This window comes from Miscanthus floridulus, chromosome 9 (assembly GCF_019320115.1).
Source record: "Miscanthus floridulus cultivar M001 chromosome 9, ASM1932011v1, whole genome shotgun sequence".
Classification (NCBI taxonomy): Eukaryota; Viridiplantae; Streptophyta; class Magnoliopsida; order Poales; family Poaceae; genus Miscanthus; species Miscanthus floridulus.
Genome location: NC_089588.1, coordinates 138,830,074 through 138,850,158, shown reverse-complemented (window position 1 = coordinate 138,850,158; position 20,085 = coordinate 138,830,074). Strand labels below are relative to the sequence as shown.

The following is a 20,085-nucleotide window of genomic DNA, read 5'->3' as shown; positions in this document are numbered from 1 at the left end:
ATGGGCACCATCAATTCCTATACCAGGTGAACACGGTAGGACTCCCCACATGCCTCTAGGCATCAACAGTATTGTGGGTGTCGACATTTACCATACACGGTGAACACAATAAAACCAGCCACATGCGTCTGACAACAACAGTATTGTAGGCATCTACCATCATCTTGTACCCAACGACATGGGCAACAAGACTTAGTAGTATACGTACTCTCTCTCTCTCTTGTAAAGTCATCCCCTTCATCTATAAAAGGGGATGCGCTCTCTTCTAACAGGATCGATTCAACACACAACAATAGAACCACCAGGTTCAAACCTCTAGCACATGCTTAAACACTTAGCACATAGCAGAGCTCCCATCACTCTTGGCCCTTCAGACCAGAGTCCGACCGAACTTCTTACACCCCCCATCTTTCTCCCTCTCGTTTGCAACCCCACAGCAAACTTCGAGCACCTAGGCTCAGGAATAAAGTCATCAACCGACTCAAACTGGACGTAGGGCACATTGCCTAAACTAGTATAAATCCTGTGTCATTGAGTGCTAGGCCACATCCGATCACAACGTACGGTAAAACTATAAATATTTACGTGTTGGTCACTTTCTGCACCGACAGGCACTGTCTTGCAAAATCATTTGTGTAGTAGTAACATCAGGAACATACACTTGCAAGTTGTAACATATGTCTAAAACATATGCAACATCCAGATAAAACACTTGCACTGTGCAACATGAAAAACACTTACTGCATACATAAGACTGAAATAGCTAAAACATTTGGAATATATTGTTGCCACATATGTGTGAAACATACGCAACATCTAGATTAGAACGCTTGCAACATACATCTGGAATAGATGAAATATTTTGAACAAACCTCTGAAACACTTGCAACATGTGCAACATCCCTGATCTAGTTTTGCAACATCTAGATCAGAACGCTTGCAACATACGTCTAGAATAGATAAAACATTTTGACACAAACCTCTGAAACACTTCCAACATGCGCAACATCCCTGGTCTACTTTTGCAACATCTATATAAAATAATTGCAACATATCTATGAAACATACGCTTGCATCGCAACGACATCTCCTTACTAAGGTCACGCATCGTGGCGTCCATAACCTTTTGGTAGGGAACGATGGCGTCGGTAGGACCCTAGCAGCACCTCGGCACGTGTGGGGGATGGGGCACGATGCGCATTAGTGGGGACATGGTGAGCAATGAGCTAGAGCGGGCATGGGGGGAGGGCAAATGTAGCGCGGCATGGTGAAAGCTCTAGTTTGGTTTTGGTGAATTGATGAAACCCTAAGTGCTAACCTAGTTTATCAAAGTGATTATGAGATAGGTAGCACTATTCTAAGTGGTCTAGCAAATGAAGATCATGACATGATGATGGTGATGGCATGGTGATGATCAAATGCTTGGACTTGAAAAAAAAAGGAGAAAGAAAAACAAAAAGCTTAAGGCAAAGGTAAAACTTAATAGGAGCTTTTTGTTTTAGTGATCGAGACACTTAGTGAGTGTGATCACATTTAGGATCAATAGTTATACTATTAAGAGGGGTGAAACTCGTATCAAAATACGGTTATCAAAGTGCCACTAGATGCTCTAACTCATTGCATATGCATTTAGGATCTAGTGGAGTGCTAACACCCTTGAAAATGTTTGTGAAAATATGCTAACACACATGCACAAAGGTGATACACATTATGTTTAGCACTTGGGAGCAAGCGTAAGAAACTTCACCGGTGAAGTGTCCGCCCATAGAGTGCGGACAGTTCGACGGTGCCATCGGCGCCTTGTATAGAAAAGATAGGGTTTCACAGAGTGCACCGGACGCTGGCCTCAGCTGGACCGAAGCGTCTGGTCAGTGGAAGCAGTGAAGACACTAGCATCGGTCTTCGATCAGACGCTGGGTCACTTCATGACTGAACACTGATGGGGTGCATCCAGTCCTACTGACGTGGCAGCGCACAGAGAAGAAGGTGACTGGCCGGACGCTGGGTGTGTCCGGTCAGGGGTAACCGGACGCGTCCGATCATGAAAAATTGTCTCTGGATGCTTACTAGAAGTCACCGAACGTTGGAGTCCTATGTCCGATCATTATCAACCAGACGTGTCCAGTCGCGAATGGAACCATACTGGAAATGACCAGACGCCGAGGTCATGTGTCCAGTCACTTCGAAGCAGCGCGTCTGATCGCAACTTAAATGTACTAATGACTGTTGAGATCGAGCGATCAGCGTTTGAAGCTAGTGCCACGTGGCATGCATCGCGCAACCGGACGCTGGGGTCTAGCGTTCGGTCGATCTGACCGGCACGTCCGGTCGCCTCGATTTTTAGTATACTAGGGATCCAACGGCTCTATTTTGTGGAGGCTTCTATTTAAGCCCCATGGCCGACTCAAGCTCACTTATTTGGCTATTTGCATTGACATAGCAACCTTGTGAGCTTATCCAAAGTTCTCCCACTTACCTCTATCATTGATTCATCATCTTTGTGAGATTGGGAGAGAATCCAAGTGCATTGCTTGAGTGATTGCATCTAGAGACACTTGATGTTCGTGTTTTGCTGTGGGATTCGCTTATTGCTCTTAGTGGTTGCCACCACCTAGATGGTTTGGTGCAGCGAAGGAGGATTGGCATGAGTTGGTGATTGTTCGTGGCCATCTCCGGTGATTGTGAGGGGACTTGTACCTTCCCCAGCGAAATGCCAAAAGGTAACCCTACTGGATTGCTCGTGTCATTGAGTTACCTCACTTGTGGATAGGTTCTTGTGGTGTCCAATTGTGTGGACGAGGTTCGTGCAACACCTCTTAGTCGCTGAACCACCAAGTGTTGGTCGACACAACGGGGACGTAGCGTGTTGGCAAGCACGTGAACCTTGGGAGAAAATTGGTTGTCTCTTACCCTTTGGTATTCTCCCGGTGATTGATTTAGTATTCATCTTGTGATTGGTTCACTCCTCTACACGGCGGTATAATCACCCTACTCACTCATTTATATTCTTGCAAACTAGTTATAGCAAGCTCTTTAGTGTAGTTAGAATTGAGAGCTTGCTTTGTAGTTTAAGTTCATCTAGTGGAGCTCTTTAGTGTAGCAAGTGTGAGAGCTCTCTTAGTGAGTAGTGACATAGCAAATTATGTGTCTAGTGATCATACCAACTAGAATTGTTGGATAGGTGGCTTGCAACCCTTATAGAGCTAGAGCAAATTTGTATTTTACTATTTGTTATACTAATCAAATTGCTCTAGTTGGTTTGTAGATTTTTAAATAGGCTATTCACCCTCTCTCTAGTCATATTAGGACCTTTCATGTGGCGATGGAGAGGGCACGATGCGGGATGGAGCGTGGAGCTGGATGGGGGAGTCACGTGGATGGAGTATACCATAGTTGACAAATGCAAAAGAGTCTAGTCAAAACAGGAAAGAGGTGGTCACTGGCTCACACGGCTTTGCTTAACAGCATCTTCGTATATAGAGTACCTGAGAATGATCAGATGAATTTCAAATGCACGACAAAAACTAGAAATGAACCTTGATGTGTCTGCCATTAGTCGTCGATGCCGGTAGTGCTAGCGCCAGGAAGTCCTAATGGACGCACGCGTCCGTACGCCAGGGGTAGCATGCTCTCTTTCGCTGATTTTTTTCTATCCCCGCACGCACACGCCATCTGTCGGCCCCTAGCTCGTCGCGCCCCATTCCCTGGTGGCCATGCCATGCCACCATCACTCTCCGAATAACATAAAACACATGAATGCACGTATGAAAACAGATGTAACATCTAGAACATATACTTGCAATATATGTGTGAAACATATGCAACATCCAGATAAAACACTTACAACTTGCGACATGAGAACACTTACTGCAACATAAGGCCGAAACAACTAAAACATTGTTGCCACATATGTGTGAAATATATGCAACATCTAGATCAGAACGCTTGCAACAAACATCTAGAACAGATGAAACATTTTGAACAAACCTCTTAAACACTTGTAACATGCCTAAGAAACACTTGCAACATATGCAACATCTTCGATCTACTTTTGCAACATTCATATGAAATAATTGCAACATATCTCTAATACATCTGAAACACTTGAAACATACACTTGCAACATGTGCTTTCATCGCAACTTCTCCTTGCTGAGGTTGCGCGTCACGGTGGCCACAACGTCGACAGCGGCCATAACCTTCTGGTGGGGAACTATGGCATCGGTAGGACCCCAACAGCACCTCAGCGCTTAGCGCACACGAGGGACGGGGCACGGCACACAGCAGCGGGGGCATGGCGAGCAATGAGCTAGAGTGGGCGCTGCGGGGGATGGAGCATGGCGCTAGATGGGGGAGCCACGTGGTGCTAAAAGCTCTAGTTTGGTTTTGGTGAATTGATGAAACCCTAAGTGCTAACCTAGTTTATCAAAGTGATCATGAGATAGGTAGCACATTCCAAGTGATGGAGCAATGGTGAAGATCATGATGATGGTGTGACCATGGTGATGATCAAGTGCTTGGACTTGGAAAAGAAGAAAGAGAAAAATAAAAAGTTCAAGACAAAGTTTTTTGGTTTAGTGATCAAGACATTTAGCGAGTGTGATCACATTTAGGATCGATAGTCGTACTATTAAGAGGGGTGAAAATTGTATCGAAATGTGGTTATCAAAGCGCCACTAGATGCTCTAACTCATTGCATATACATTTAGGATCTAGTGGAGTGCTAACAACCTTGAAAATGTTTTGTGAAAATATGCTAACACACGTGCGTAAGGTGATACACTTGGTGGTTGGCACATTTGAGCAAGGGTGAAAAGTTGGTGAAATGAAGGAGTTGATTTTCACTGAGAAACAGTGACCGAATGATGGGTTTGGTGTAACTAGACTCGATGTTCCAGTGTCCGGTCATTTATAAAGCAAGGTGGCGCGCTCAGGCTCTGATCGAGGCAGTGACCGGACGCAACGGTCATGTGTCCGATCGATGGTGACATTCGCTGACGCCAATGACTGAGCAAGCACAGCGAAGACCTGATGCTCGACCATGTCTGGTCAAGACAGACCTAACGCGTCTGGGCAGGTTTCAAACACTCGGGGAACTCTCTAGAAATGACCAGAAACCGTGGAGCCATGAGGATCGGTGTGTCTGGTCCCTCTTTAACTTGAGTGCGTGATCAATTAGCCGTTGGAATCAAACGAGCGACGTTGAATGAGGACGACACGTGGTAGCATCGCGACGACCGGACTCCACTGTGCTGCGTCCGGTCATTATAAAGAGGCACATCTGGTCAATGCGCGGAGTGCCCAATGAGGGGTACAACAGCTCTATTCGTGGGGGCTCTTTATTTAAGCCCTATGGCTGGCTCAAGCTCTCTCTCTTGGCCAATTGCATTGACATAGCAACCTTGTGAGCTTAGACAAAGCCCTCCCACTCATCTTCATCATAGATTCATCATCTTTGTGAGATTGTGAGTGAATCCAAGTGTATTGCTTGAGTGATTACATCTAGAGGCACTTGGTATTTATGTTTCATTGCGGGATTCGCTTGTTACTCTTGGTGGTTGTCGCCACCTAGACGGCTTGGTGCAGCGAGGATCGTCGAACGGAGGTTGGTGATTGTCTCTGGCTCCGATCATAGTGATTGCGAGGGGTTCTTGACCTTTCCCCGACGGAGAGCTAAAATGTACTCTAGTAGATTGCTCGTGGCTTATGTGATTCTCATCTTGTGTTGGTTGTGCGGCACCCTATTGAGGGTTTGGCGTGTGATGCTAATTAGCGTGTGAACCTCAAAGTGAGTAAATCGCCACAACGAGGACTAGCTTACCGACAAGCAAGTGAACCTCGGTAAAAATATTGTGTCATCTTGTCTGAGGATTTATTGGTATTTATTGTGATTGATTGGCTCCATCACTGTGATTGGCTCAACTCGGCGGTATAATCATCATATGCCCTACCTTGCATTTATATTTCTAGTGTTGCTTTGCTCTTTAGTGTAATTAGTTTTGAGAGCAAGCTTGTGTTGGGTCTAGTAGTTAGTGTGGCTCTTTAGTTAGTCTTGGAGAGTCCACTAACTTGGTGTAGTGACATAGCAATTATGTGCTTAGAGATCATAGACACTAGAATTATGGTAGGTGGTTTGCTCTTTTAGTAGGCTAGTGCAACACTCGCTTCGCTATTTAATTGTCTAACATATTTGTTAAGTGTTGTTGTAGAAATTTTCAATAGCCTATTCACTCTTCTCTAGCAATTAGGACCTTTTAGGCGCAAGATAGGGCACGTGCCGGGGAAGACGACAAGAGTAAGCACACGGCGCAGTAGCACGTGATGAACGAGCACAGAAATAGGATATATTTTTAGAGAGAGATGAGTACGCGCAGAGAGAAAGCAAACATATTGGCTCCGTTCATTTTGAGGAATTTTGGAGGAATCTGGAGAAATTTATGAGAGAAAAATAATGTTTCAGATAAAAAAAAAACGGATCAAGTCGGATTTTTGCGTGGATAGTGTGTAGGGCCGAAAAGCGGCGTCCGGATGGACGTATATCTGATCCCGAGCAATATCGTTAATTGAATGTTGAATATATATATATATATATATATATATATATATATATATATATATATATATATATATATATATATATATATGTGTGTGTGTGTGTGTGTGTGTGTGGAAATGGTTGTTTCCATGGCTCGAAGAAGCTTCCACTGCAAGAAGTGGCATACCCTTCATTTCAATGTATCATTCAAAGTTCCACACATGCCAATTGGAAGAAGACATAATCTTACCTTGTCCCAAAACAAAATTTTGCATTACGTGGCCCTGATACAAGATATTTTTGCACAAAAATATTACAAAATATTTCGGTTGCCACTCACACGCACAATATATTGATAACGATACCTCATCTCACTTGATTTGGTAACCAGTACACCCCCGAGATACATGAACGAATATTTTTTTTTTCACATTAAATCAACCAACAATACTTTTAGTCATGACTTATAAGCTAAACCGACCCAAATAAACAGTGCGATAATGCAAAAGAACTCGTGCATCAAAAACAATGACCCCACCACTGTCAATGGGAGTCGGAAGCAAGATATTTCATGAAGGTCCTTTCCAACTTTTATTTTAAACTACTCGGTACTCAGGCCTTGTTCACTTTGCAAATTTTTTGAACCTGATGAATAGTATTAATTTCGTCTTATTTGGTAAATATTGTCCAATCATGGACCAACTAGGCTCAAAAGATTCATCTCATGATTTCCAACTAAACGGTGTAATTAGTTTTTTTTACCTATATTTAATACTCCATGCAAGCGGCTAAAAATTGATGTGATGGAGAGAGAGTGAAAAAACTTGGGATTTGGATGGCATCTAAACAAGGCCTCACTGCCATCCAAAGGTCCTCTTTGGCTGGTAGAATTTTGATTAAAACTGGTTGAAAAATACTGTTCTAGTTGAAATATTATGAGAAAAAAAACAATGTTCCAGCTAAAAAAACCGAATATGAGATAAGTCAAACGGGCCAGAGCTACCTACACAGCCACATCATGCATAGTCCAGCAGTGTCACAATCTCCGTCAAAATCAGTTCTTTTTACAAACACAAAAATTTCCATAGAATCATGAGAAATTCAGTACACTGTACTCACAGACCACTGCCACTTTTCACAGGTCACCCTTCTACCACATCACCACCACACTAATAACACTTTCACATTGAACACAAGGCAAGGCCGAGCTGAGTAGTGCAACCACACAACCGCGTCTCACACGGTTGAGGCGTTGAGCCATTGAGCCGCGTCAAGGCGAAACCCATGGCGCCGCCGCCGGAGGAGGAGAAGCCGCTGCCGCTGCCGCTGCCGCGGCCAGAGCCAGAGCCAAAGCCGCCGAAGCCGAAGCCGAAGGGGCCAGACCCGCCGAAGCTGAAGCCGGCAGGGCCGTTGCCTGAGCGGGACGGGGTCGGGGATGCCGCCGGCGTCGTCACCACGTCCCCGCCGGACCTCATCTGCGCCGACACCTGCTCCGGCGCATGCGCTTACTTACCGCACTGCCAGCCGCCGCCCCCGCCGTCGTCGCGCGGGACCACCTTGCACCTCCGCTCGAGCCGGCTGCCCACCCCGCTCATCGCGCTCTCGGCGTCGCTCCTCGCCGTCTCCGCCGTGCTCCTGCTCGCGCTGCTCGTCCACCGCCTCGTGGCGCGGCGGCGGCGGCGGCGGGCGCAGCAGGACGCGGCGCTGGCGCTGGCTCACCACGGCGAGGAGGGAGGAGGCGGCCACCAGGTGCTGGCTGGCGCGGTGGCGCAGGAGGTGCAGGAGGAGGCCGACGGCGGCGGCGGCGTGCACCACGTGTGGTACATACGGACCAAGGGCCTCGACGAGCGCACCATCGCGGCGATCGCCGCGGTGGTGTACGACGCCAAGAGGCGCGGCGCTGGAGGGACCGACGGCGACGACGGGGACGACGGCAGCTGCGCGGTGTGCCTCGCGGAGTTCCGGGACGGCGAGACGCTGCGCCTGCTGCCGCGGTGCGGCCACGCGTTCCACCGCGGGTGCATCGACACCTGGCTCCGCGCCCACGTCAACTGCCCGCTCTGCCGCGCGCCCGTCCAGGTCGCCCTCGCCGCCTCCGCCAGTTCTAACGCCGCGCCGGGAGCGCCCACGGCCACGTCGGGGGGGCGGCAGGAGAGGGATCTTGTTGGCGCCGTCGGTGGCGTTCAGACAGAGGAGACCGCGCGCGGCGGCGGCGGCGTGCCGGACCGCGCCGTCAGGCGGGCCACGTCCATGGTGGCGCTGCCGCGGCGGGCGTGGCCGGACGTATCGCTGCGGGCGCCGGCGTCGAGCAGCGGCCACGAGGAGGACATGACGGAGCTCGGCAAGATCAGCCGGCTTCTCAAGTTCTCGGACGCGCTGGAGATAGCCGGAATCGGGGTCGAGCGGTCGGTCTCGTTTGGCGCCGGGAGCTGCCAGCGCTTGCCGCCAAGGTCGGGGCCCTCGGCCGCCGCCGGCGTCAGCGCTGACGAGACGTCGCAGTGAACTGGTTGAGGTCGACGATGAGCTGATCGGGTAAAAGTTGCAGCTTTGGGAATTGGGAGTTGAAGGTTGGTGTTAGTGTTGGTTTGCAAAGTTTTGTGTGCCACAAGGGAAGGTAAAAATGTCATCTTCCAGGTTTCGTGTATAATCACAAGTGTATATTAAGAGCAAGTATAATAGCAGGCTGTGAGCCGACTAAATGTTGAGGTGGAGACAAGAGAGGAGGAGAGAGAGGGAAAGCGGGCGATAAGCTTACAGCCGACTTGGGCACAAAAACCAATAAAGTCTGTGAGAGAGACAAGTGGACCATGTATTAACTGTAAAGAGCTAACTATTATATGAATGGGCTGAGAGAAGGCTGCAAAGAACCTTACGACCAGCAAGCCGACTGTATTATTAGCCTTGCTCTAACTCGTGAGTTTGTGCATATACTGCGGAGCGTCAGAAATTGTAAATAAGAATTCCTGACAAAAGAAGTTGTGTGCGAAATCAGAGAAAGCAAGTACGCATGCATGTGTAACATATAAAAGATCACTCCTGTTCGTTCTGGGTACAGAATTTCTGAAAGATATGGGTGAACTGAAGACATATGTTGCTCAAATTTGACCCACTGATCTCTAGTTTCTCTGTATCCATCATGAACCACCATGACCTTTATTTGAGTCTTGTATGTCTATGATCTTAAGCTGCTGCTGCTGCCTTCAGGGATCAGGACCAAACATCAGTCTCAATTTTATTCAGATTCAGGTGTAGACTGTTCAGACACCATTGCCCAGATAAACTTAAGGGTGCTTAGCCCTTGTTTAGTTGGTCCCCTAAAGTTTACTTTATATCTCATCGAATGTTTGGACACATGCATGGAGCATTAAATCTAAACTAAAAAAGTAACTAATTGCACAGTTTGTGACTAATTTGGAAGACAAATCTTTTAAGCCTAATTAGTCTATGATTTGACAATGTGGTGCTACAGTAACACATATGCTAACGATGGATTAATTAGGCTTAATAAATTCGTCTCGCGGATAACTGACGAATTCTATAATTTATTTTTTTATTATTATCCAAACACCCATGTGACACCCCAAAACTTTAGACCCTGAATTTAAACAAGGCCCGAATAACTTGTGGATCATGCCAAGTAGGGAATTTGTTCTGTTCCCATCCCAATACAGAATGAACTGGATGCTATCCCAAATCCCAACCCTATTCACCAAAATAAACCCAAGCATTGCATTGCACATTTGCACCTGAAGTACGCAGCTCTTATGCCTGAATTTTTTAATTTTTAGCCTTTTTTTGAAAAAAAAAATCACAAATATGCCCCTGTAGGTAAGATTTCAAAATCTGGTCCCTCAGCTCGGCGCCATCGTTGCTGGCGCCGAGCTTTTGGGCTCGACGCTAACGTGACGGTGATTTGACAGGCAGCTCCGCGCCGTGGTTACTGGCGCCAAGCCTGTCTTACGTATGGGCCCCAATCCTTTCTTTCTTTCTCTCTCTCTCTCGCACCGCCCTTGCCTCGCCCGAGCAGCGCACCGCCACTGCCGCCCGCGCCCTCTCCCGCCCCTGGCCACCCGCGCCCGCGCGTCCTCACCCGCGCTCGGCCGCCCGTGCCCGGCTGCCCGCGCCCTTCCCCGCGCCCTCGGCCGCGGCCGCGGCAGCCACCACGTCCGCGTCGCGTCGGACCCCGCGCCCATGCCACGCCCTCGCCTCGCCCGACGTGCCGTCTGCGCCCGCGCCCACGGTCGCCTTGGCCGCACCGCGCTGACATTGTGCTGGCACCATGCCCGTCGTGCTATGACCGTGCCATGGCCGTGTCGCGCCCGCCGTGCCGGCCTCGTCGCGCAGAGCGCCGGGCATCCCACGCCCGCCGCGCGCCACCGCCAGTCCCGGCCCCTGCAGCGCCCAGCCATGCCACCACCGGCCCCGCTCGTCAGCCTCACCCACGCCCGGCGTCCGCGACTCCATCGTCGGACATGTAAAAATTGTGAATTTGCAATGTACGTACTTAGTTAGCTTTGATTGTAGTGTAGTAGTTTTGACATTTGTTATTTACTAGTTAATGTGATGACTCAGATAGTTGATTTAGTTAGTGATCTAGTGAGATAGATATATAGATAGATAGAAAATAGATATATAGGTACATAGATATAGTTAGATAGCTACTTAGATAGGTAGTTATATATTTAGTTAACTAAATAGGATCTAGCTATTTAGTGAGTACACTGCATCTATGTATGTAGTTATTATCTTATTTACTTAGTTTATAGTTAGAAAGTACTTGTTAGGTACTATCTATCGTCTAATTTGGACTAAAGGACATGTGTTTCGTTACGTGTTTGAAATAGATGGACAACCTAGTGACCATATATCATGGATGCACCGTTGAAAGCGATCGCTATGGATATGTTGAGTTTGTTGACATGCAAAGCGTGCCTATGCTATTCAATGAGAAGCCATCGTTTAGTGAGATGGTTGCAAGGGCTCGGAAGGAGCTGTATTGCCTTGGCAATGATGATGATGGCATTATAGTTGAGGGTGTACTGCATCTAGGTTCTCCTCCCAACATCCTTAGGCAAATGATCCCAATTGGATGTGCGGATCAGTGGGAGAACTATGTGAGATCGGCAATGAAGAGCCAGCTGCAATGTTTGAACGTGGTTGTGCGTCGGGTGTTAGTTGATTTCATCCCTCATGGGTTTTCCCCACCAATGGGTCAACAAGCACACTTCGACCCTCCCATCTCGGAACCTGATATGGATGTGGAGCCTACGGTTCCCGATGGTCCTTCTACCCCCAATGAACTAGTTGGAGATGCTTGTCAGACTCATGATGTTGTGGCAGATCCTTCTCATGAGATTTCTTTGACACAGAATCATCCGAGTAAGTGTCTTATCCGCATGATTATTAGGAGCTTACCCCTTCCTTACATCTATTTCTTTTATTCTTTCCTTATTTTTCTACTTATGTTGCAGTAGACATTCCTGTCAATGTGGATGTGCCCCCTGTTGCAGCGCAAGTGCTCTATGGAGATGGATTCCGTGGCTCCAATAGTGTTGAAATTATGAATGATTCGGAGCCATATGAGATGGCAAGGGCTCTTGATTCTGATGATGATCGCCCTGTTGGAGAGCTGATAGAGAGTGATGTTGAGATGCTGAGTCGTATCTTTCCCAGCCACCGTGATTCAAGAGTTCACGAGTTCAGCGATCTTGCTCATTTCGATCAGGCGTGTGTAGAAGGACGTGATGATGAGCTCCTAGAAGCTCCTAAGGCCGGCCCTAACATGGTAATTAAGAATGAGAGGGTATTCAAGGACCTCCCTGCATTAAAGAGGTGGTTGCAGGCGTTTGCAGTGATACGAAAGAGACCTTACAAGGTCTTGCATTCATATGCGGAGCGCCGTTACACGATTGTGTGTGACAAAGGAACGCTGCCCATGGAGGGTTTGTGCAAGAAAGCAAAAGGTCACCAGAAAGTGGAAGATCACAAAAGTTGTCGGGCCACACAATTATGCTGACCATGTGCTGACACTGAGGCATCGACAGTTGACATCTACCCTTATTGTCAAGCGGTTGATGGGAATATTGCAGGGAGAACCCAACATGAAGGTTAGGACAATTATCAGGATTGTTGAGGCATTATATGGAGGTTATGTGATAACTTATGGTAAAGCTAGGAGGGCTAAGCAGCGAGCGTGGAAGATGATATATGGGGACTAGGAGGATGGGTATGAGCAGCTGTCAGTTCTAGCAAGTCATGGAGACTACTGAGTGCAACAAGACCACTTTCCCTTCCTCAGAGCATCGAGATTCTCATCCATCGCTGCTTTCGCTCGGCATGCACGCTCAAGCTTCTTCTCCCTCTCATGCCTGTATGCAACAACACGTCTCCTTTCCTCCTCTTCCTTGTGCTCCTTTTTTGTAGCCTCCTCTCCACGTCTCTTCTCCATCATCTCCTTATCTTTTGCCTCCCACCGTAATAATTTCTGCATCCATTTCTTGTCTTCAGGCTTGATCTTAGTGTCGATCCACTGCTCAAAATCACAGAGCGGTGGAGGGGTCTGCAAAAAATACAATTGTTACAAAACAAAAAAATCATGCAAGATGTCATATGACACAAACATTAATTCCTCATCATCTTGTTAATGCGCCGCTGACGAAGTGTAGGCTCAAACGTAAAATGGAACACATCCAATACCTCTGCCTATACGTGTCCTCTTCATCGAACTTGGCTACCTTGCAAGGATCGCCACAAAAGCACATGGGCACTGAAACACCACTAGGCAGAGGCAATGGGTCGAAGGCAGTGCCGGTCATCCGGCCATAACTACAATACAACCAATTTCGTTTCAAGAACCGAAAGCAATTAACGTTAAACCCTAAACCTAAAGTTTCTCATTTGATGCACAACAATGAACCCATAACATAACAACATGTGCTGCGGTTACCTTGGTTTGCTAGCTTTTCCACGCCTTGGCATCCTACGGTTGTATAATACAAATATTAAAAATTGCATGAAACCCTAAGTAATGACGATTCTTAGGTTGAAAAATCCGACTAATATATACCAAATCGATGCGAAAAAACTAGGAGGGGAGCGAGGATACCTTGCTCTCGAAGATCTACGGATCAAATCAAAGTTTTCAAGGTCCAATATGCCGATTCGTGAGGTAGGGCGAAGTGGGGAGAGAAAAAACCCAAGAGGGAGGAGAAAGAAGAGGAAGAAGGCTCGGGCAGAAAGGTTGGAGCGGGGTTAAAACACCACCTCGGCGCCATAGATCATGGCGCTAAGCTCGGCGCCAAGATCTACGGCGCCAAGCTCGGCGTCAAGATCTACGGCGCCAAGGATCTACGGCGCCGAGCTGCCTGCCAAGTCACCGTCACGTCTACGTCGAGCCCAAAAGCGTCGAGCAGTGTAAGCTCGGCACCAGCAATAATGACGCTGAGCTAAGGGTCCAGATTTTGAAATTTTACCTTCAAGGACATATTTGTGAATTTTTTTTTTAAAAAGGACTAAAAATAAAAAAAGTAAAATTTGCCTGCCGAGGTCAGGATTCTGGACACAGTTCCATCGGACAAGCCATCTCACCTGCCTTGCCATGTCTCTGTCAGGACACTAACACCTCATTAAAAATGATGCATCTGTTTGCAATGCTAATGGTGTGAGGTTAAAGTAGGCAGGGTAGGCAGTTCTGCCCAGTCGCCTCTCAAGGCAGTGTGCATCAATTACTTGGACCAGACGGTTGTTGCAGGTCGTTGTTGGTCATCAAATGAGATGTGGATGCTGTAGCATGCCTGTGCTGCTGGCTGTGTGTGAAGCTTCTAGGATGGAGTAGAAACTTTTGGCCTCGGGGTGCAGAAGTGACATTTCTTTCTTGTAAAAAGTTTCAGGTGTACCTCTCGCGATTCTTTTAGTTCGTTCAGGATAAGCGCCTTAGTTCGCTTTGCTTATAATTGGTACTTATAATTGATATTTTTTTCTCATAATAAATCAGTCATCGATACTTTCAGACATGGCTTATCATGCCAAAGCCAACTGGGCAAAGGTCATGCACACCGCACATCGTGACCCTTTTGAGATCTCCGTTCTTGAAGCAACCTTTTGGTCTCACTGCGTCAAAAGATCATTCAGAAGTATCGTCTGAGCGTTAGGGATAGTGAACAAAGGTGATACCTTTGAGTTCAGCAAACATATCATAGAACAAGAAACCGACATAAACTGCTCCTTAATTCCAACACCGAGAGGTATAGTAGTGCATAGTGTCACAACTCACAACACCCTTTTGTCATCCAAACAAACGATTGGTCATCACATGTATATAAGCACCCAGATGCCATGTGCATTTTTAAATACTTTTTGTACAGATTTAATATGCATACATAACGAATTGTTTTCGCATACAAAATAAATTGTTTTTGAACTCTCTATATTGGACTCTTGGAACAATCTCCTTGCAATTCAGAAGTGCAGCATGAAGAAACATTGGTACTGATGACTATCACTTGCGGCCATCAACTTACAAAACTTCGACAACATGAGTACATGACCCTTTTTACTACAAACATGACAGGGATCAATCCCTTTTGCTGTATTTTTTACCTTGAGAAAATAATGAAGTTGACCTAAGTCCAAAACTTGTTCAATCTCTGAAGCAATACTACTAATATGTCCAGTAGAGTTGACCAGTCAGGGCTGAACAGAAATCTATCTCAACGCGGCAACATTGCCAAAATGTCTTCTTTGTGTTGCATACAGTAGTACACCAAAATTGCAACAATAATAACTAGCAGCATGGGCCATATGCTTGTTCCTGTCAGGACACAATCATCCATTTTTAGCATAGGCTTGCAAGGAATGGCTGGAAAAAATCTATGAATTAAAGATGCAACATACCATTACTCTTCGGGGACCCAACAGATGTCACCCTTGCAGAAGAGTCAAAGGAAGTTGACAGCAATGTTCTGAAATGATGTAAAGCAACTACATTCAGAAATTGCATTTTTTTCCTTTAGATTCTCATCAACTCGAAGTTAAAGATATACTAACCTTGAATCTTGAGAGAAGGCCAGTGTAGTAACAATACCAAGATGAGCCTTTTTAACTGTTACAAGTGTCCTCATGTCTTTTGAGCCAACTATGATGATGCTTCCTTCAATTGTTCCACTATAAACCAAAGGCAGACAAATAAAATTCTCAAGAAAATACAGCCATAGTATCTCCACAAGATGATTAATAAATAAAACCAAGGGGATCTTTCCAATCTCACATTGCAAGAAGAGCACCATTGGGTGACACAGCAAAAGCTGAAATTGCCTCACGAGTTATTTTCTTTGATCCGATTCTCGTCCATGAGGTAGTATTCCAAGATACTATTTTTCCATAGTCACCTAAAAAGCAAAATTATTCAGGTATTGTCAGACCTTAAGCTTGTTGCCTAATTCAATTTGTAACTAGGTCAAGTTCATCTTTAGTGCCACCTTGCATCGCTGTTATAAATAGGATGTGACTGTTGTCAGTCTTATTACAGAATCTGCAGAATCCAAATATTTCCCCCTGGAAATGTACAGATCAAAACTCTCTTGTAACAAGACACGAAATCAGTGAAACAATGCATTTCGTCCAAGAAAGGAACTCACTGCTTCTCTTGGCAGACTAGCTACAACTTCAGATGACTGCAAATCCCACACTCTACATGGGCCACTGCTCCTATTCACAGCGACAAACTTATCGTCGGAACTGAAAGCATGGACCAAAGCAGAGGAGCCCATCAGTATCACACAACCAATATTCAAGTGGGAAGAGAGTTTAATGGTCATTTATTTACCTGATCGTAAGATCCTTAATTGATGTTTTCGTATCAGTTTCTGTGAGAACAGATGCCATGGCAGGCCACTTGAAGACTCTTAAATGCCCATCCTACAACAGAATAGATAGAAACGAACATGTCAATAACCATAAGATTTCAGTACCAAAACAGAGGCTCCAAGAGAAACAAGAAAATCACATATCAACCATGACAAAAACCTCAAAGCACAAATGCAAGACCATACTGATAAGTAATCTACTTAAATGGAGGCAAACCAGATTTGCCTTGTTATAATGTAAAAGCAAGATTAAATATCAGTGCTCAAAGACTGTTCTGCCAGTAGGAAACAACTATTAACAGATAAAACTTATCGAAACTGGTAAGCGTATCTTTGCTTTTAACGACAAATTATGCTGATGGCGCAAACATGAATAAAACAAGGATGTATCATAAAAATGCATCTCAAGAACTACTTAATGTTATTTGGTATCTCCATACCTTAAAGACATACAACAACAACAACAACAAAGCCTTTAAGTCCCAAACAAGTTGGGGTAGGCTAGAGTTGAAACCCAGCAGAAGCAATCAAGGTTCAGGCATGTGAATAGCTGTCTTCCAAGCACTCCTATCTAAGGCTAAGTCTTTGGGTATATTCCATCCTTTCAAGTCTCCTTTTGAAACAATTTCATTCAGAACTGCACTGGCTGTACTTTCTAGCCAAAGATTTTTGTACCATGTTGACCATGAAACAAGAATCTCTTTGCCTAAAATAAACAATATAAACCCACCTCTTCAGATACCTCAACTCACTATCAGAATCCCCCATACATACTATTGCACTTGTACCAAATGATTATAAGTTGCCAAAACAAGCTAATTGTTTGGCTGCATTAATCGGTACTAAAAAATGTTGCTTATGATGACCACAGTATGTAGTATACATTTTTTCTGCATGATGCCATGAAGGATATTAATTTTAGTACACCTAGAAATTACCAAGCTAACATATCTCTCTAGGCATCTTTTTTCCATTTATGATGTCAGACTCAGAAGAACAAATAAAGTTGAAAGTTAGAAACTTAGAATGCATTCCAATCTAGTACTCAAAGTGCCTATAGTTTTCCCTTCGGAAAAAGTCAAATAGGAAAGGAAAATAAAAAGAAACTAACAAACCTACCAACAATAGTTACAAAAAAGTGGAAAAAGTACACCATATTAACTTACCACACCACCAATGGCAAGTATTGAACCTTCTCCACTGAAGGATACGGCCAACTGCAAACCAACATCTGTCAGCTCTGCTAAAGCTTCCTGATCTGGCTCCAAAGCCAGGTTCTGTGGTCCCTCTCCTTCCTGTGATTCCCATCGATACAACCTACATGAGTGTTTTCATAGTTAAAAATTATGAAAAACAATCTGTTCAGCCAAGTTCAATTATTTATTGTTCACAGGAATACAAAACAATACAGCATTATCTTTTGTAGAATATAAGATGATGGCAAAGCATATAAGGTACATTTTGTAGTTGATACTTTCTGAACCAGAGACACATCTATACTAACAAGTAATAATAACAACTAAGAAAGCCCAAAGTAAATCCCATGTTAGATGACAAAAACCAGATTGTAAGGGATTTAATTACTCCTACTAAGGAAACAGGAAATAATCAAGCATGCCCAAAATACCGCCTTTTACTAGCAAGTATCAACAGTAGATAAGCTATCTTCTTGAATATCATGGCTTAGGCGACATACAAGACAATTCGCAAATACCTTCGCTTCTGGCCATGTCACTTGTTACTAGCAAGATTCCACATTAGATGTTATCTAAACAAGGAATGAAGGGGACAAATGTACCACATTCTGATCATTTGTGCATATCAGAATTCAGAACCAACCAATACATTATCCAGGCTACAGGAGCAAAAGCAATGCAGGGTGAAAGGATTATGATCCAAGGGGACGAGGGTGCATACCTGCAGCCGTTGGGGAAGGCGCAGAACACGCCGTCGCCGCGCGGGTGGACGGCCATTCTGTACGGCACCTCCTCTCGGGTGTTCACCTCAATCACCTGCCCACCACCACGGAACGCCAAATCAGCACGGGACACTCAGCCCCGCCCTAGATCGGAGCGGGATCTGGGAGGACGGGTCGCTCACCGTCTCGGGGGAGAGGGCGGCCGGCGCGGCCTCTTCGCCGGCGGCGAGGGCCGCCACCACGAGCTTGTTCGGCACGCCGCTCCGGCCCTCCCCGCCGCCGCCCCCGAGGACAGCCATCGGAGGCGGGGGAGAGGAGGGGGAGGCGGCATCCGCGTCCGCGTCCGCCTCGGCGGCGGGAGGGTCGGGCTTGAGGATGTGGGCGAGCGGGAGCCAGGCGGCGCAGTAGATCGGGAAGCCGTAGGACTGGCTACCGCCGCCGCGAGTCTCCATCGCGCGGAGAAGGGGAGAGTGAGGAGCGCCCGGGTGCCGGAGGGAGGTGGGCCCGTGGCGGTGGCCGCCGGTGAGGAGGAGGGAGCGGCGGACGGTGGAGGGGAGCGCGTGTGTGGGGCTGGTGACGGGAATATTAACGCAGCTGTGTAAAGTTCCGTTTGGGTGGGTTGACCACTTGACCTCCAGAAGAGAGGGGGTTTTCTTCGCTTCAAAGTTGGGCCGTATAATCGAAAGATTTTTTTTGGTAAAAAAAATGAGTAAGATTCGTATAATCGAGTATATTTTTTTGAGTGGTAATAAAATAAATAAAACGTTGCTAAAATTAAAATAAAAAATTAATGTACTAGTGATCATAAACTTATCATGGTATATACCAGTTAGGGTGTACAGACTCTTTGTAAGTGGCCTTTAAGTAGTGCACGACGCATCCATATTAGTTCGTCGACATTTTCATCGACATTTAATCTCTCCAACATTTAATATGAACCCTCTTTTTTTTCTTCTGCTATAACAAGAAGCAAAAGTGCATGGGATTTGACCACACATGGATGAGGGATTTTGCAAGGGTAACACACTCCCACCACTTCCCAGCCCCGCGGTTGCTCTCGCACCCGATCGGCTCTCGCACCCATTGCCACTTGTGCTCCCGCTGCGCCTCCACAAGCGGGGACCGCCATAGCCATCGCTCCTACTCCCACGACGCCAGTGACCCTGATCCCACCTCATCCTCATGAACGCCAATTTGCACATGGTTGAAGTTGCGGCTATGGTGATCGGTGAAGACCTCCTTCACCGTGGAGATGCTCGATCACGTTGTTGTTGTTCATTTGAACGGTGCGGCTTCTAGTCTTGCCTCTTGGCCCTCCTTTGCTATCTACTCTGCTGGGCGCTTCCTCTTCCTTCGCCCTCCACCTCCACCGTCTAGTTCATCATGCGCTCCCTCATCATCCTTCACGAGGATGCTGGCGCTTGGGCTGCAGGCCTGTCGGTAAGTTTGTAATAGATGCACCTGCATGATAAATGTATGAGTACATCTTTATCTCTAACTAAAGGTTTGTTTAAATTCAAGGTGTAAAATTTGAGGGTGTCACATCAGATGTCATATAAGGTGTCACAAGAGGTGTTCGGATACTAATAAAAAAACAAATTACATAATCCGTCGGTAATCCACGAGACGTATTTATTAAGCCTAATTAATCTGTCGTTAGCACATATGTTGTTGTAGCACCACATTGTCAAATTATGGACTAATTAGGCTTAAAAGATTCATCTCATAAATTAGTCGCAAACTGTGCAATTAGTTATTTTTTAGTCTATA

The 20,085-nt window shown here is 46.1% G+C and overlaps 2 protein-coding genes across 2 annotated transcripts; one reads left to right on the top strand and one right to left on the bottom strand.

Annotated features, from left to right (window-relative positions):
* Positions 1–7,651: 7,651 nt before the first annotated feature.
* On the top strand, positions 7,652–9,598 carry LOC136483098 (E3 ubiquitin-protein ligase Os04g0590900-like). The gene has a single exon (XM_066480203.1). The coding sequence runs from the start codon at positions 7,819–7,821 to the stop codon at positions 9,034–9,036; it is 1,218 nt and encodes a 405-aa protein (XP_066336300.1). The 5' UTR covers positions 7,652–7,818; the 3' UTR covers positions 9,037–9,598.
* Positions 9,599–14,869: 5,271 nt separating this feature from the next.
* On the bottom strand, positions 14,870–18,934 carry LOC136483097 (SEC12-like protein 2). Its single transcript, XM_066480202.1, has 10 exons — positions 18,498–18,934; positions 18,315–18,409; positions 17,564–17,714; positions 16,358–16,449; positions 16,170–16,269; positions 16,011–16,086; positions 15,800–15,920; positions 15,580–15,696; positions 15,427–15,494; positions 14,870–15,343 (listed from the first exon to the last, which is right to left on the bottom strand). Exons 1-10 carry the CDS (start codon positions 18,765–18,767, stop codon positions 15,243–15,245), a joined length of 1,191 nt encoding a protein of 396 aa, XP_066336299.1. The 5' UTR covers positions 18,768–18,934; the 3' UTR covers positions 14,870–15,242.
* Between the last annotated feature and the right edge of the window lie 1,151 nt (positions 18,935–20,085).